At 43.7% G+C, this 16,766-nt stretch overlaps 1 protein-coding gene across 3 annotated transcripts in view; it reads left to right on the top strand.

The window, feature by feature from the left end:
• Positions 1–16,766, top strand: part of TRAPPC11 (trafficking protein particle complex subunit 11) — a 34,661-nt gene that overhangs the window by 5,165 nt on the left and 12,730 nt on the right. For 2 of the 3 annotated variants that reach the window (XM_066573481.1, XM_066573482.1), the window contains exons 4-19: positions 916–986; positions 1,964–2,078; positions 2,543–2,642; positions 3,310–3,383; positions 3,533–3,629; positions 6,199–6,332; positions 6,419–6,566; positions 6,772–6,865; positions 9,532–9,611; positions 9,690–9,768; positions 10,592–10,646; positions 11,890–12,035; positions 12,442–12,503; positions 12,973–13,105; positions 13,210–13,340; positions 16,435–16,590. In XM_066573481.1, coding sequence (XP_066429578.1) covers positions 916–986; positions 1,964–2,078; positions 2,543–2,642; positions 3,310–3,383; positions 3,533–3,629; positions 6,199–6,332; positions 6,419–6,566; positions 6,772–6,865; positions 9,532–9,611; positions 9,690–9,768; positions 10,592–10,646; positions 11,890–12,035; positions 12,442–12,503; positions 12,973–13,105; positions 13,210–13,340; positions 16,435–16,590 — 1,675 coding nt within the window. The remainder of the gene's footprint in view (positions 1–915; positions 987–1,963; positions 2,079–2,542; positions 2,643–3,309; positions 3,384–3,532; positions 3,630–6,198; positions 6,333–6,418; positions 6,567–6,771; positions 6,866–9,531; positions 9,612–9,689; positions 9,769–10,591; positions 10,647–11,889; positions 12,036–12,441; positions 12,504–12,972; positions 13,106–13,209; positions 13,341–16,434; positions 16,591–16,766) is intronic. The other variant, XM_066573483.1, reaches the window with a different exon arrangement.

The raw sequence follows: 16,766 nt of genomic DNA, 5'->3' as shown, positions 1-16,766 counted from the left end.
GACCCCCACCAATTCCAAGACCAGGGGGTCTCATGCCCCCCCTGCAGTGAGGAGTAGCTTGAATGTGATGGTAGCTGCTCCATTCATTTTAAGTGGGACTACCGGAGGTAGCCAAATGCAAGTGCCTAATTTTCTCCGGCAGTCCCATAGAGTTGAATGGAGCGGCCACCACTCTATTTAACTTCCTCCTCACCACAAGGGGTGTAGTGAGGAGAGTAAAGGACATGGGACCCCATTCTTGGGATCTCTGGGGGTCACAGCAGTGGGACTTCACCAATCAGAGTTTCATCATCTATCCTGAAGACCTTCTACAGTGTATGAGGGTTAACGGACTCCTACCCAGTCCGGCTCCTCTGTTCTCAGTAATCAGCTGTTGTCACTGGGGGAAGCCTTGCCTAGGCCTACAACATCCAAGCATTACATTTCAGCCATTCCCTTAAATGTCTGTCCATGTAATGCTTGGATGTTCTGGCACATAGAGGGGGATCTTGATCTTAATGGGGCATGTGGACAATGGATCATATCATGAGACGACCTCAGAAGTCCCACTCCAGACATCCTACAAATATTAGGAAAAGATCCCCTTGTCCCTGTGAGGGTTAAAATAACTCTGTACGAGTTGGAGACATTAGTGAGTTGCTTTTTCACCTGAATGGATGTTATCATTTGCTTGTTTTATACCATGCATAGAGGTATGTCAGAGATTTATATTGGGGGTGTTCCATGTGCTGAGACCCCAACCCCAATAACTAGAACAGGGGGTAGAAACACTTGGCTGCACCCTGTCTCTCCAAATGGCATCTTGCATTTCTTCTTGACATATATCATACAGGCCATTTATTACTACACTTATATATGCTGCAACTACATGTCACAGTGGAATAGTGCATTTAATGGTCCATGTCTGTACCACAGGACGAGCTTGCAGGGAAGAAACACGAAGGTGGCCGTTGTTCTTATTCAGAAGAAAACCCCTTTACCTCCAGGTATTGGAACATAGGTGTTTATCATGAAAGAAAGTCTGATGGATGTATCACTTATTATGGAGCGTGAACACTGAAAATATATTGTGCATGCAAGATATATATATATATATATATATATAAGACCGGGCACATGTGAGCCTTTTAGTATTGCATATTCCGCGCGCGTGGAAACGCTGTATCATTCTCACATAGGCGGCCATGTTACTGCTCACACGAATTGCGTAAAATATGAGCGCAAGAAAAATCACATCATGTTCTATCTTCGCTGCGAGACATGGCCGTGTGAGCCCAGCCTAACATGTTTGCAAAAATGTAGAGATTTGAACCAGCAACCAGCATGGGGTCAGTAGCGATATCTCCTAAATCCATTTTTCATCTTTGTCATATTGGTCTTTTAATCATTTGTTTTTTTTTTAGCATTAATTGCATAGTTAAAAGACGAGCTTTACCTTCTCAGATCAATTATGTATCGTTCAACGCTAAATTCTTGACATTCTTTTTTTAAGTTTTTCGAATGCTGTCATTGTCTCTGCCATTACTGTGTCTTGGAACAGGAAATATTTAAATGAACGAAAATGCGCAAAATAATTACGCCTAAATCCACAGTCATCGTTTACTTTTCATTGGTCGCTCAGTTTTAACCTGCATAAAAGTCATTGCTGGTTCGCTCACTTCTCGCTGCATCGAAACGCTTCTCATAGAATGTGAAGCCTGAGCAAGAAGTCAGCAAGAAGTGAGCCATACGCAGCAATGATCTGCCCGTCTAAACGTTCTGAACGAGCGCGAACAACTAGTGGCGGTCACCCGTATGTGCAAATTGTTTAGCTGACAGTTGTCCAAATATATCACATTGGCAGCATGACCAGCATCCGGATTACATTTGCCTCCTTGTAGAAGCCAAGCATGTTGGTCAAGCACAACCTCTTTGTGTGTCTTCATGCTGGTTATCGGCAATCCTTTTCCCTTTTCACGTGCAGGCGAAGATCTGATCGCTTCAGAGAGAGCTGCTGCCCTGTGTAATGCCTGCGACCTTTCGGGGAAGTCTCTGTTCGTGTTGCCGCATACAGACCACTTGGTGGGCTATATAATCCGGTAAGTAACTGTATACTGTGATAACATTTGCCTGTTAAATGCACATTACTCTAGCTACTAGCACGTTTGGTAGATGTGCTCGTGGCACATAATGTACTGTAGGCAAACATTCACTTTGTTGAAGCCATGTCTGTCCATTGCGCTGTATCTTATCCCCATTTAAGTGAATGGCGCTGAGCTGCAATGCTTGACTCGGTGTATGGCGATTATTATGGAAACGCAGCAGACCCTTTTTTTTGTAGCCCTTGGTAAAACTCCTTTAACTATCCAAGTACTAAGCATGTAAAAGCTAAGATGCATTTACTGTTGCAATCCAGATCCCAATCCCTGTTTTGGGACTCCGGCTTGTGTGACCGGTGGCCTGCCTATAGAGACCCATGAACCGGAATGGACAGTTACTGACATGGAATTTCTATATTTCTTGAAAACTGAAATGACCATTTTCTGTTCTTCTCCCCCCTTAGATTGGAGAATGCCTTCTATGAGCACGCACAAACCTACTACTACACTGAAATCCGAAGGATAAAATCCCACAAGGAGTTCTTGAATAAAACCACTCATCAGGTACGCATATAGTCAAATTAGAATAGCCAGTACCACTCCTAAAATCTCAAGTATAACACAAGGCCGCCGTGTAGTACATTCCATGCAGCATGGGGCGAAGGCAGCTGTTTTGGTTATAATAGAGTATTTTGACGATCACTTTGCATATAAGACTATGTTCACACAGCAGAAATCTGCATGTTAGTGTGGATTTGTATTACATGGATGCGGATCCAAACGCAGATTACCCTCATTTAGTGAGGGCCAATGCATGTGCGGAAAACAAAATGTGCATTCTGCGTCAGAAGTGACTCGTAACTTCTTTTTTTCCCATGATAAGGATTTTAGATACATGTTGACTACACTGCTGATTTCTATTCAAGTTAATAGGACACTTATTTGACACACATTTGATGCAGAATCCTCACTTATTCCATATCATATTTCACAGTGTAAACAGGGTCAAAGACATAGTATGTAATGAAGGCAATGTTTTACATTGTATACTGCCTATTTCCGTGGTGGTGTTGACTAGGCCAGTGCCCATACGCAATGCTGTTGCATTCATGTCACTGGTTTGTCTGGGTTGTCACTTTAATTCCCATGTCATACAATCATTTTGACTTAGTAGTGACAGCATTTTCTTTGGACCTGTGACCGCTGCACTATTCATTGTCTTATCTTCCAGCTGCTGTTTGTGAGACATCAGTTCAAGATTGCATTCTTCAGTGAACTGAAACAAGATACACAGAATGCCTTAAAGTAAGCAGATACAAATCTATGTAAAATACACCGAGCCCTGATATTGTGTATGAGTCCTTCTGCAGGCATACAGATTTGAGCAATAGTCTGCAACAAATTGTAGTTTGGTATGAATTCATTGTATTTTAACGGATTATGTTTGTGTCTAGGAATTACAGGACAGCTTATAACTTGGTGCATGAGCTGAGGGCCCATGAAACAAATATGCTGGAAATAAAGACCATGGCTGGATTCATAAACTATAAGGTGAGACCAACCATAAAATTTGTAAATAAGCATTATAAAGAAATTGGAGTTGGGACCTATCCATGCTAGTTGTTTCATAGTGATCTGTCTTTACTACAAACCATTGTCTGATGCCAGATCTTATCTTTAGCCTATTATTTCTGTCTTGGCGATTACCTAACTAGTTTTAAGGCCCTTTTACATGCACCAATTAACGCTCAAAATTCGTCCAAGCAGATGAAAATGAGCGATAATTATTGTTTGATGTAAACGCGGGCATTTTTCGTTTGAATGATGGCTTTTAGTTCAATTTAAAATCCATCGTTCAGACGCTGAAAGGCTGAGCAAATACATTCCATTTGAATGTATTTCGCTCATCTTTCAAAAGACTGCAGGATTTTCTTCCCACGGCATGTTTATACTAGCCGTGAGGAGAACAATGCAATCTGCCGGCATTCGCGAGGAGAACAAAGGAATGTATTGGAAGCTATTTACACAGCTGGGCTTGTGTTTAAACACAAGCTGGGCTCTGCAAACAACTACTGGAGGTCCATTCACATGCAAATGACGATGATAAAGTGTTAATGGACATTAATATTTTATGCAAATAGATCGCTAAATCTTTTAGTAGTTTGAAAGATTATCTTTGCATGTGAAAGGGCCTTTACACATCGTCTTTATAACAGAGAGATTGTCCTGTGACCTTCAGGAACAGATGGCACAAAGAGGTTTAAAGGACACCTCCCTTCAGCATGCCCAGTGCTTTCCTGTTCCTTCAAGGACTAGAAGACAGAAGAGATACCTGATAGTTAGTCCATTGACTGGTGGCTGGAATCTAGCTGGGCAACCTTACTTTCACTAGGTGGTGTGAGAGTGAATGTCAGGCCTGCTTGAGATCAAATTCTAAATTCCATATCCCTGCTGAAATTAGCTACGGGTTTTTTGGCCGATGCTTCAGCTGAGTCAGTACATGCAGCGGCTTAGGGCTGCACTATTGTCAAATTCTGCCAATTGTGCTCTTTGACTGAAGTATTGGCAGGGTGACAAAGTATCAAACTAAGCTCTGTGGAATCCCTTTTGAAGGAAAATGTAGTCTTTGGTCTAATTCTAGATAAAATATTAGAAAAGGCAATGGATAAAAAGAAGGGTTTTCCAGAAGAAAATCTTTCAAGAAAAAGTAGACTTTTCATCCTTCCAAGGCAAGACCCCGGAGTTATACGGGTAAGGGGTATACTGGGAGATGGAGTCACCCACACAGGGAAAGGGGCAGAGATTTTCTCCTGAATCTCTCAATGGAAGCCGTCCAATCCGCAGCACACCCTCAGCTGACACTGTGGACGTGCCGCAGATCCAAGGGAAAGTGTACTGCGCATGTGCGCGACACCCCGGCCAGCGCGCCAAGCGCATCCACAGTGCAGAAGAAACTGGATCCTGCCATGGACAGAGAAGACCCGCACTGCAACCGAACAGATGAGAAAATGTTTTTTAGGCCTCATGGCTGTGGGCACAGGTGGAAACCGCTGCAGGATTCCACACTTGGAAACCGTGCGCGCCCGTGGACATGAGGCCTTACACTGTATTTGGTTGGCATAAAAAGAGCAACTGTTGCCCAAATAATTGTCTCTTTCCACAAACCGATTTGTTGTTTGAACGAGCGCACAAGTAACATCACCGCCAGTTCGTTCGCAGTTATTCTCCCTTGTGCAGAATGTTTAGTCAGGCAGGTTATCATTGAGAATTGTTCACTTCTTGTTCAGTGCTTCATATTCTATGGGGAGTGTTCCAACGTAACGAGAAGTGAGCGAACCAGCGAAGATTTTTATGCAGGCTGAAACTGAGCAGCGAATGAATAGTGCATGATGACTCGTGTTTAGACATAACTAATATCACACACTTTCGATCGTTTGAGAGATTTTGGAGCAACAGTCGTTATGTGTAAATGGGCCTTAAGGCCCATGTAGACCCAACGGTTCTTGTGCAAAATTCGCTCAAAGTTGTATTTTGAGCAAGAATTGTTGGGTCTAAATGCACGTGCAGTTTTTGTGCATGAGTCGTTCCTTGCTCAATTCTATTTTTCTTGAATTGAGCGGTGAACTCGTTATAAGCGGTGCAGGCTGTTATGGGCAGCTCCTCTGTTCCTTAAACTTCCTCACTCCTTCACTGACCTCTCAGGCCATGCTGTAGGTATAATACATTACAGGTTTTAACTGAAGTGTTCCTTCACATACATAGCATAAAATACACAAGATAATACAACTATGGGTGAACTAGATTGCATCGGTGGATGCTCTCTATGGGGCCTCCAGTAATAGTACGTCTTTAAATATTTAGTATTGGAGGATTGTCTTCCTTTTTTGTATAATGGATACATGAATTCTTTGTTCAAAGTCTTGCCAAGTTCTCCTAGATTTGTGTTTGCTCCCCATTTTTCCTGCGAGTCGTAACGTGTAGTGCAGTATTCAGTATTCTGTATGTGAACGGATTAGACCAGCAGGGACACCGCAGATGACTGAATGCTGGAACATGGGGATTGAAAAGTGTTTTCTTGCCATAATTATTGACAGTGGTTCTCTCTTCATGTCTGGTGTAGATCTGCCGCCTGTGTTTCCAGCACAACACTCCTCTAGATGCCATTGCACAGTTCAGAAAACACATAGATTTGTGTAAGAAGAAGATAGGCAGTGCCGAATTGTCCTTCGAACACGCGGCCTGGATGTCTAAACAGTATGGACTCTCCACATGAATGCATTAGCTGATTGATTGTACATATTGGCCATTCTGTGTAGTATAATGGCTGCCATGTTTTACAGATTCCAGGCTTTTGGAGATTTATTTGATGAGGCTATTAAGCTTGGGCTGACCGCCATTCAAACCCAGAATCCTGGTTTCTACTACCAGCAGGCTGCGTATTATGCCCAGGAACGCAAGCACCTAGCCAGCCTTCTCTGTAAACATGATGTAAGTTTATCTTATTGTATATTTTATTGGTTCTAGTATAGTGAGTCCATTCTTAGTTGCTAAAATCCTCTTTTAGACATATTGCTTATGTTTCAATTGGACCTTACCATAGAACCTTTAAAAGGCTTCTTTTGTCTTTCTTTTACTGTTACTTTGCATTGTTGAATTGTCTTTTACTTTCTTTATATGTATTGCATTTGTTTAGCCCTCTGTAGCATATCCCAGTCCAGATCCTCTGGAGACCCCTAATGGTATGTTGGACTTTTATGGACAGAGGGCCTGGAGACAAGGCATATTAAGTAAGTCAATGTTGCATTAAAACATTTGGGTATGTCCATGGTGACGTCAAAGTAGCGTACATGATATAAGGTTTCCATTATCACAATATAGACTAAGACCTGGCCAGCTTTGCCAGTGGCTAATGTCACTACAAGGGTTGTTTTCCCCTGTAACTGGGGCTCCTATGGGTGCCGCAGCTACAGTGGGAAAGTGTCAAATAAAAAAAAGTGAATGTCCCCCAGAGGTCTTACATGACGTCATGGGGGACATAGATAGTAAAAAACACAATTACACACATCAGTAAAACAAAATTACAGAATAAAACAACATATACATAAGAAAGAAAATAACATAATGCCGACGCCAACCAAGACTGTCGCGATAAGCGCCCTGTAAACCATACTTATTATATATCAAAACGTCCGAAACAAATAGAGGAACCCATTTCCATGCTTGATTTTAGCATAAATATACTAACTTTAAAAAAAAATAACTATAAATGTTTTGAGCATTTTACCCCCAATAAAACTAAAAACGGGGGAAAAAAGTGAAAAATATATATAAAAAATCGCCCTATATGTCACAGAGAAAAAAAAACACAGCAAAAATAATTTTGATAGCTAAAGATAACAAAATACAGCAGTAAAACTACTACATGGGTAAAATCCCTAAAAAGTGTCTGGTCCTTAAAGGGGTTGTCCCGCGAAAGCAAGTGGGGGTATACACTTCTGTATGGCCATATTAATGCACTTTGTAATGTACATTGTGCATTAATTATGAGCCATACAGAAGTTATTCACTTACCTGTTCCGTTGCTAGCGTCCTCGTGTCCATGGTGCCGTCTAATTTTCAGCGTCTAATCGCCGGATTAGACACGCTTGCGCAGTCCGGTCTTCTTCTTTTCTGAATGGGGCCGCTCGTGCCGGAGAGCGGCTCCTCGTAGCTCCGCCCCGTCACGTGCCGATTCCAGCCAATCAGGAGGCTGGAATCGGCAATGGACCGCACAGAAGACCTGCGGTCCACCGAGGGTGAAGATCCCGGCGGCCATCTTCACCAGGTAAGTAAGAAGTCACCGGCGCACGGGGATTCAGGTAAGCACTGTCCGGTTTTCTTTTTTAACCCCTGCATCGGGTTTGTCTCGCGCCGAACGGGGGGGGCTATTGAAAAAAAAAAAAACGTTTCGGCGCGGGACAACCCCTTTAAGATACAAAACGGCCTCATCCTTAAGGGGTTAAAGGGCTGACACACCACTGGTGACTGTACCCGGATATTAAAGGGGTTGTCTCGCGCCGAAAGGTTTTTTGTTTTTTTTCCAACAGCCCCCCCCCCCCCCCCCCCCGTTCGGCACGAGACAACCCCGATGCAGGGGTTAAACAAGAACACCGGACAGTGCTTACCTGAATCCCCGCGCTCCGGTGACTTCTTACTTACCTGCTGAAGATGGCCGCCGGGATCTTCTCCCTCGGTGGACCGCAGGGCTTCTGTGCGGTCCATTGCCAATTCCAGCCTCCTGATTGGCTGGAATCGGCAATTGACGGGGCGGAGCTACAAGGAGCCGCTCTCCAGCACGAGCGGCCCCATTCAGAAAAGAAGACCCGAACTGCGCAAGCGTGTCTAATCTGGTGATTAGACGCTGAAAATTAGACGGCACCATGGAGACGAGGACGCCAGCAACGGAACAGGTAAGTGAATAACTTCTGTATGGCTCATAATTAATGCACAATGTACATTACAAAGTGCATTAATATGGCCATACAGAAGTGTATACCCCCACTTTGTTTCGCGGGACAACCCCTTTAAGGGCTTACATATAGAGCAGTTTTGTTAGTTGTTAGAACAGCTATATTTAAAGGAGATGTCCCGAGGCAGCAAGTGGGGTTATACACTTCTGTATGGCCATAATAATGCACTTTGTAATATACATTGTGCATTAATTATGAGCCATACAGAAGTTATAAAAAGTTTTTTACTTACCTGCTCCGTTGCTAGCGTCCTCGTCTCCATGGTGCCGACTAATTTTTGGCCTCCGATGGCCAAATTAGCCGCGCTTGCGCAGTCCGGGTCTTCTGCTGTTCTCTATGGGGCTCCGTGTAGCTCCGTGTAGCTCCGCCCCGTCACGTGCCGATTCCAGCCAATCAGGAGGCTGGAATCGGCAGTGGACCGCACAGAAGAGCTGCGGTCCACGAAGATAGAGGATCCCGGCGGCCATCTTCAGCGGTAAGTATTGAAGTCACCGGACCGCCGGGATTCAGGTAAGCGCTGTGCGGGTGGTTTTTTTAACCCCTGCATCGGGGTTGTCTCGCGCCGAACGGGGGGGGGGTTTAAAAAAAAAAAAACCCGTTTCGGCGCGGGACATCTCCTTTAATTGAATTGTTTGGCTAAAAGCACAACAACATTTTAGTTTATTGTAAAATCTTAATTCAAACAAAAGGTCACTTTCTGATGATGATTTTCTAAAGTGGAGATTTCTGGGTGTCATTGGAGAATAGTGTTTGGCCATCGTACATGCAGCCCGTATGGTGTGTGACATTCTCAGTAACACGGAATGTTGGGGTTATCACATTCCGTGAGACATAAACGATCTGTCCGTTATATTCCAGAGTACTATTAGGATATTAGCTGTTGTCCTGCTGCAGGATACCAGTAGTAGTATACATCATGAATGAGTATGTTCTGTGTTATCCAGGTTTTGATCTGTCCGATCCAGAGAAGGAGAAGGCCGGTATACTGGCACTGCAGCTAAAAGAAAGAGAAGTCATCCACTCGGTAAGCAGCCTTTGGGTTTTCTTTCTCTACGCTTTCACTAGAAGCAATTACTTAACTTCTGCCCCTTGTGTTCATCAGGAACTTATTATCAGCCTCCTCAGCAATGCCGTAGCTCAGTTCAAGAAGTACAAATGCCCACGGATGAAAAGTCACTTGAGTAAGTACTTTTCAAGCCTTTAAAACAATCTGATATATTAATTACTATTCATGTAATGCTGTCAGTTAGGGTGCATTCACACTGTAGTGTCCTTCAGATATATACATTGGGAGAATCTCCCTACAGATGCCTCAGAGCTATGTCACTCTATAGCCATACAATGGCATATGTCTCCCATAGGCTTCTATGTTGAAAAAAAAAAACCAAAAAGCATATCGCACATTTTTTTTTTTTTTGCAGGATGCCTCTCTATTTAACAGCACATTTAAAGCCTACCTGAGTTTTCATTGGATGCTACTTTGCTCCTGCTTTCACCCAGATGAGCTCTGTCAATTCTGTTTCCCATAATAGATTTTCTTATTTTTCTGCTTCCTTGTTTGCAATCCACTTACAAGTGGGTCGTGACCTAAGCAGCCATTCTGCCAATACTGTGCTGGCTGGGACTTCCTCTCCCACACTTCCCATGTTGCTTTGCATAGCCCTGCTCCAGTCAGCTGCAAGGCTGCATCTAAATAGTCATTCTTTTGTTGCATGTAGGTATTAGCAGGGTCCCCACTTTCCTGTTACTAGAGTAACTAAATGCCTAACAACAGGCAGTGGATTGAAAAGGGGCTGGAAGGAAGACCCCAAGTGGCAGCCACTTCAAACTTTACTTTTAGCGGTAAAACAAATCATTTTTTTTAATGCAAGTATAATACAAGATTGATGATTCACACATAGGCTGTTAGATGGGCAGAACCTGAGTGAGAAGTTACTGTCCATTTCAGCATGTCTAGTAAATGATTAGACCTATGACATCTTATTAGTTTTCTCTCTTTTACAGTGGTACAGATGGGGGAAGAATATTACTATGCTAAAGACTACACTAAGGCCCTAAAGTAAGTTCTAAAGCTTTAAATGGGATCTTTTGAGTTATAAAAGATATTACATTTGTATACAATGGGGAAGCTGTATGGATGATAATTCTAGAAGAGACGTGCACAAAACTTGCTTCTACAGCAGGAATTCCTGGTTACATTGTGCCATGTCTTATCTACCACTTGCCTAGGAAGTATAAGTATACTTCACGTAAAGGAGTTTTTTATGGAAATACTATTGATGACAGATCCTCAGGATAGGTCATCAATACCCTGTTTCTCTGAAAATAAGCCCTACCCTGGTTTTTCGGTGAGGCTTGAAATATAAGCCCTACCCTGAAAATAAGCCCTATCTGCATTACATTTAAAAAATAAAATACATTTCCTGGCAGGCTTGGTCCACGTCCCTCCTGCTGCTCTCAGGAGCTCCAGTAGGCTTCTTCCAGTCCTCGGCAGCCCACAGAAGATAGCTTTCTGGTTACGGGATTCATAAATGCAGCCTCAAGGAAGCGATGGCTCTAAATGGTTTTGAGCGCTGTTCAGCCAATCAATGCAGCGCTCGATGAACCAATGCAATGGCTGTGATTGGTACATCCAGCGCTGCATTGATTGGCTGAGCAGCGCTCGAGAAGCAATCACATCCATCATGTTGTGCAGATGGGATTTATCAATTGGCCAATAAATGCTACTGCTCAGCCAATTCATAAATCCCGCCTCCAGAACGTGGCTGTGATTTGGCTGAGCAGCGCTCGAGAACCAATCACAGCCATTGCATTGGTTCATCGAGGACTGCATTGATTGGCTGAGCAGCACTTGAGAACTAATCAATGCAGTCCTCGATGAACCAATGCGATGACTGATTGGTTCATCCAGTGCAACACTAATGGGTTCTCGAGTGCTGCTCCGCTAAATCACAGCCATCCCGTTCTGGAGGCGGGATTTATGAATGGCTGAGCAGTAGCATTTATTGGCCAATTCATAAATCCCACCTCCTCCACAGCATGATGAATGCGATTGGCTGAGCAGCACTCGAGAAGCAATCAATGCAGCGCTGGATGTACCAATCACAGCCATCGCATTGGTTCGTTGAGTACTGCATTGATTGATTCTCGAGTGCTGCTAAGCCAATCGGAGCCATTGGTTCCTGGAGGTGGCATTTATGAATACCGTAACCAGGTATATGCATAATCTAGCATGCACTAGAATTTGGCTTATACTCACTTTCTGTGTACCATTTAACATTTACTATCGTTTTACTTGTCAGGTTGCTGGATTATGTCATGTGTGACTACCGCAGTGAGAGGTGGTGGACCCTTCTCACCTCTATACTTGGCACAGCTCTAAAATGCGCTTACCTCATGGCACAACTCAAAGATTACATCACCTACTCTCTGGAGCTGCTTGGAAGAGGCAAGTACTTGCTTGAGAAAATGATTGTTCTTTTCTCACTAATGTGGGGATCAGCTATTTCCATAAAACAGTCATTCTCCAAATTCGCAGTCACCAGGAGGGTATGTGAAAGTCTCAAAAATCCTTTGGCTTTATTACAAATGTGGAGCTGATGGCGATAAATGCTAATGATGCAACTACCAAAGCCTACATGTTATGGCAGATGGAGTTGTCAGTGACTATCGGTAAAATTGCATCCTAAAAACTATATCTTTTATGCTTGCTTACTTTTATGCGTCTCCCAATCAACTAAGAGCCTCTCCTTAATGCAGGCTAAAGTTTCCCTTATGCAGCCAGTCTGAATATAATGCTGTTTGAATGTAAACTCTGGATTACAATGTTGTTTTTTTCTTTATTTCCCAAACAGCGTCAACATTAAAAGATGATCAGAAGTCCAGGATTGAAAAGAACTTGATTATGGTGTTAATGGTGAGTTTACGCTTCATATACTTAAAGGGGTTGTCCCGTGAAATCAAGTGGGGTTATACACTTCTGTATGGCCATATTAATGCACTTTGTAATATACATCCTGCATTAAATATGAGCCATACAGAAGTTATTCACTTACCCCCTCCGGCATGCGCAGACAAGCTCTCCGGCGCGAGCACGCCGGAGCGGCCCCATTGAACAGAGCAGAAGACCGCACAGCGCAAGCGCGTCTAATGGAAGGAGAAGACAACGTTAGTCAGCGCCATGGAGACGGGGACGCCAGCAACGGAGGAGGTAAGTGTATAACTTCTGTATGGCTCATATTTAATGCACGATGTACATTACAAAGTGCATTAATATGGCCATACAGAAGTGTATACCCCACTTGATTTCACGGGACAACCCCTTTAATATATAAGGATTTTGTATGTTGTCTCAGTGATGATTTATTTTCTTCTGTAATGTGCAGAATGAGAGTCCTGATCCAGAGCCAGACTGCGATGCCTCCATCGTGAAACTGGCTCAGCATTTATGGGCGGATCGGGTTTCCTTGGCGGGGAGTAATATGTTTACCATTGAAGTGCAAGACTTTGTTCCATTCGGTATGTGTGTGTCAAGGTGTTGACTCTTCCTATACTTTGCGGTATAATTGTATATGATTCTAAGTTGACGTGAAACACTTTTTTTTTTTACTTTTACTGTTCAGTACAATGCAAGGCCAAGTTCCTGGCGCCCAGTTTTCATGTTGATACTCCAGTGGAGCTGTATGTTTATTTAAAAACGGATTGTCCACATCCTATCCGCTTCTCAAAACTTTGTGTTGGATTCAGCAACCAGGTAACATATCCAAGTTCATTGTCCAACTGTTTATTTTAACACCTTAGGGATCAAACACGATAGATATGCGGCGCTTGCTCCTGGGTCTTAATCCTCACCGACAGCAGATGTACAGTGGGATTAAAGCTTCTGCTCCTGCAATCAAGCAGGAGCAGGTCAGGTCCTCAGCTCTCAGACACAGCAAAGGACCCAGAGGAGAAGGGAGAAGCGTTTTTTAACCACTTCCGCCTTCTTCTGTCCCAGGTACATAGTGCTCCATGAGTGCTATGTATTCAAACGTGAAAGTGGAAATATTACTTCCACTTTGCGATCCGGCGATCATGTGATCACTGGGTGCTGCCTGTTACAGATGGATTGTAGGGTCCCAGTAGACTGATCAGCTCTGCTAGTGACTATTGTCATTACAGGGGTATATTTTCCCCTGTAACTGGGGCTCCCATGGATGTCCCAGCTACAGTGCAAAAGTGTGAAATAAAAAAAAGAAAGAAACGATGTGAATGACCCCCAGAGGTCTTAAGGAACATCACGGAGGTCACAGGGGTTAAAAAGGAAAAAGTTACAAAAGTAAGTAAAAAAAAATTACAGAATAAAATAAAAATATATACCTAAAAAATGACCCAAAGCAGACACCAATCAAAACAGTCACCATATGCGCCCTGTAATCCAGAACTATAGAAATCGTATATCAAAATGTCCGAAACAAAACGAGGAGCATATTCCCATACTGTGTTTAAGCATAAATTTGCAAATTAAAAACTATAAATTAAAAAAAAATAATTTTTATTTTAATTTTTTACCTTTTTACCCCCAATAAAACGGGGGGAAAAATGAAAAAAAAATAGGGCTATGTGTCGTGGAAAAAATCAGCAGTAAAACTAGTTTTGGTAGCTAAACGAAACTAAAATAGGGCAGTAAAACCACCACATGAGTAAAATCCCTAAAAAGTTTCTGGTCCTTAAAGGGTTAAACAAATGTTACATATTATATGTATAGTTCCTTGCAGAGAGATTAAGGAGGACCGGTCATGTTCTCTACTAAGTGGAGCCGGTGGCTTCTGCCCACACTGACAGAATCTCTAGTGGGAGCTAGTGTGGAACGAACGGCAAAAAGATAACAAAATGAGAAATGGCGATCCAGTCATTGGGGGCGCAGCTGTAAAGCTAAGGTGTGCAGCCTTCCCCGCTGATCAGAGGATGTAACTGGACCTCTTTAAAGGTTTGTTCCACCAAAGACCTTTATGGCATATTGACTTTGTATGTATGGTGAAGAAGTGGTCATTCTCCATTCAAGTGAATCAGAAACATGGAAACCAGTGAATATCAGATTTATCCATGGGCTTAGTACTTAAAATATGCCATATACCCTCCCTGACCTGATGAAGGGGCATTGTTAGTCCTAAAACACATTGTTTTACTTCTGGATATCCTGTTGATCTATGAAATGTGTTCCTTCTTGGAGTTGGATGAGTGCTGTGGCTTCACCATCATCCTTGTATACGGCTTCTCCCTCCAAGATGGGCAGCTGTCAGTAACGGCCTGTGAACAACGGCAGCAGGAGGTATTACTATATGCTATAGCAGTGGTGGCGAACCTATGGCAGGTGTGCCAGAGGCAGCACGCAAAGCCCTCCCTGCTGGCACGCGCCACCGTTGGCTGCTCACTGCAATAGTGAATACTGGCAGGGGCCGAGGCTCCCCTGCCAGCATTCACTCAGCAGCGCTGCTATCTGCGCTGATCCCGGGGCACTCTGTGACGTCAGTGTGCAGCCGGGATCCTCCTCCCCCCTCCCCTGATGTCGCCTACTTGGTTCCGGAAGAGATGGGCAGGAGGCGTCCGGCAGCACACTGATGTCGGTGTGCACCTGCGATCAGCGCTGCTGGCAGCGCGTCGGGAAGAGGAGCAGCGGCGCTTCCTCAAGGAGGAGGGGGTAAGTATGTGGGTCTCGGGGGAAGAATGGGGGCCGCTGTGGGATTTCACTATTACTACTGGGGGCCGCTGTGAGGTGTCACTGTTATTTCTGGGGGACGCTGTGAGGTGTCACTATTATTTCTGGGGGACGCTGTCGGGTGTCACTATTATTACTGGGGGACGCTGTCGGGTGTCACCATTATTACTGGGGGACGTTGTCGGGTGTCACCATTATTACTGGGGGACGCAGTGGGGGGGGTCACAATTATTACTAGCGGATGCTGTGGGGGGGGGTCACTGTGATACTGGGTGCCGCTGTAGGGGGTCACTGTGATACTGGGGGGAGGTCACTGTGATACTGGATGTCACTATTATCGTTGGATGTCACTATTATCGCTGGAGGGTCACTATTATCACTGGGGTATGTTTGCATGTGGCGGAAATGGGCAGGGCGGTTTCAAAATAGGCAGCGTACAGATTTTGACAGCTTTTAAGATGCGGAAATGCTGCCGAATTTTCCACAGAAATTTCCGCTGAGGACATTCTGTAGTATTTCTGCATCCAAAAAGCAGTCAGAATCTGCACGCTGTCTATTTTGAAACGGCCCTGTCCTTTTTAGAACGACGGGGGTAAAAGCGTACGTCGTGATAAGCCCCGCCCCCTGATGTGTTGGCACTTTGCAGTAAATAAGTGGGTTTTGGGGTTGCAGTCTGGGCACTCGGTCTCTGGTGTCTATATTAGCACATCCTTTAGAGGTGAGCCTTCCTATCTTTTATTATCTGTATACTGCACATACGCTATGGTGCGCCGCATCTGTTTCTTTGGATTCTAGTCCTTCTTATAGTCTTTAGTGAAAGCCCTTTAAATCCCCCACTGTTTCTCCATCCTGCCTTTCATCAGACTATAGTTTGGTAAATGGTACCATAACTTCTACTTGAGAGCAATCACAGGGGAATCTAAACTCCATACAGCTGCATTGCTATATATTTGAAAGCAGTTGGTGTGATCCGTATATTAGACTTACATAATGAAAATGCTTTATAGAGCAGTGTCCAAATATTTTAGGAAAACTACAACCAAACCGGACACTTTAAGTATTGCAAATTGTCCATGTAATATAGTAATAGTATGTGAGCATATAATATTGTTACGGCCAGCATACTCTACTTATAATGTCTTTTGGCAAGGAATACAACCAGTACTGTGTGGTGGAAGAGCAGTACCAATCCAGTGACATCTTGGAGCAGTCGGCTCAAGGAACCATGTGCCTGGTGCCTGGGAAGACCAGAAAGTTCACATTCAAGTTTGTTGCTAAAACCGAAGATGTTGGTAAGAAGATTGAGGTGAGTGAAAGCAGAAGTAATTCTTTAAGGGCGCCTTCACACCTGCGTTGGGGCTCAGTTCAGGGTTTCTATCTCTCTGCTCCTGTTTTGGAGGAGAGAAACTGGTATAAAACGGAAACATAATTATTTCAATTGCGTTTCAAAAGAGAAAATCTTTCGGGTTTTTTTCACAGGCA

This window comes from Eleutherodactylus coqui, chromosome 7 (assembly GCF_035609145.1).
Source record: "Eleutherodactylus coqui strain aEleCoq1 chromosome 7, aEleCoq1.hap1, whole genome shotgun sequence".
NCBI classification, from domain to species: Eukaryota; Metazoa; Chordata; class Amphibia; order Anura; family Eleutherodactylidae; genus Eleutherodactylus; species Eleutherodactylus coqui.
This window is presented reverse-complemented; position numbering and strand designations above follow the sequence as displayed.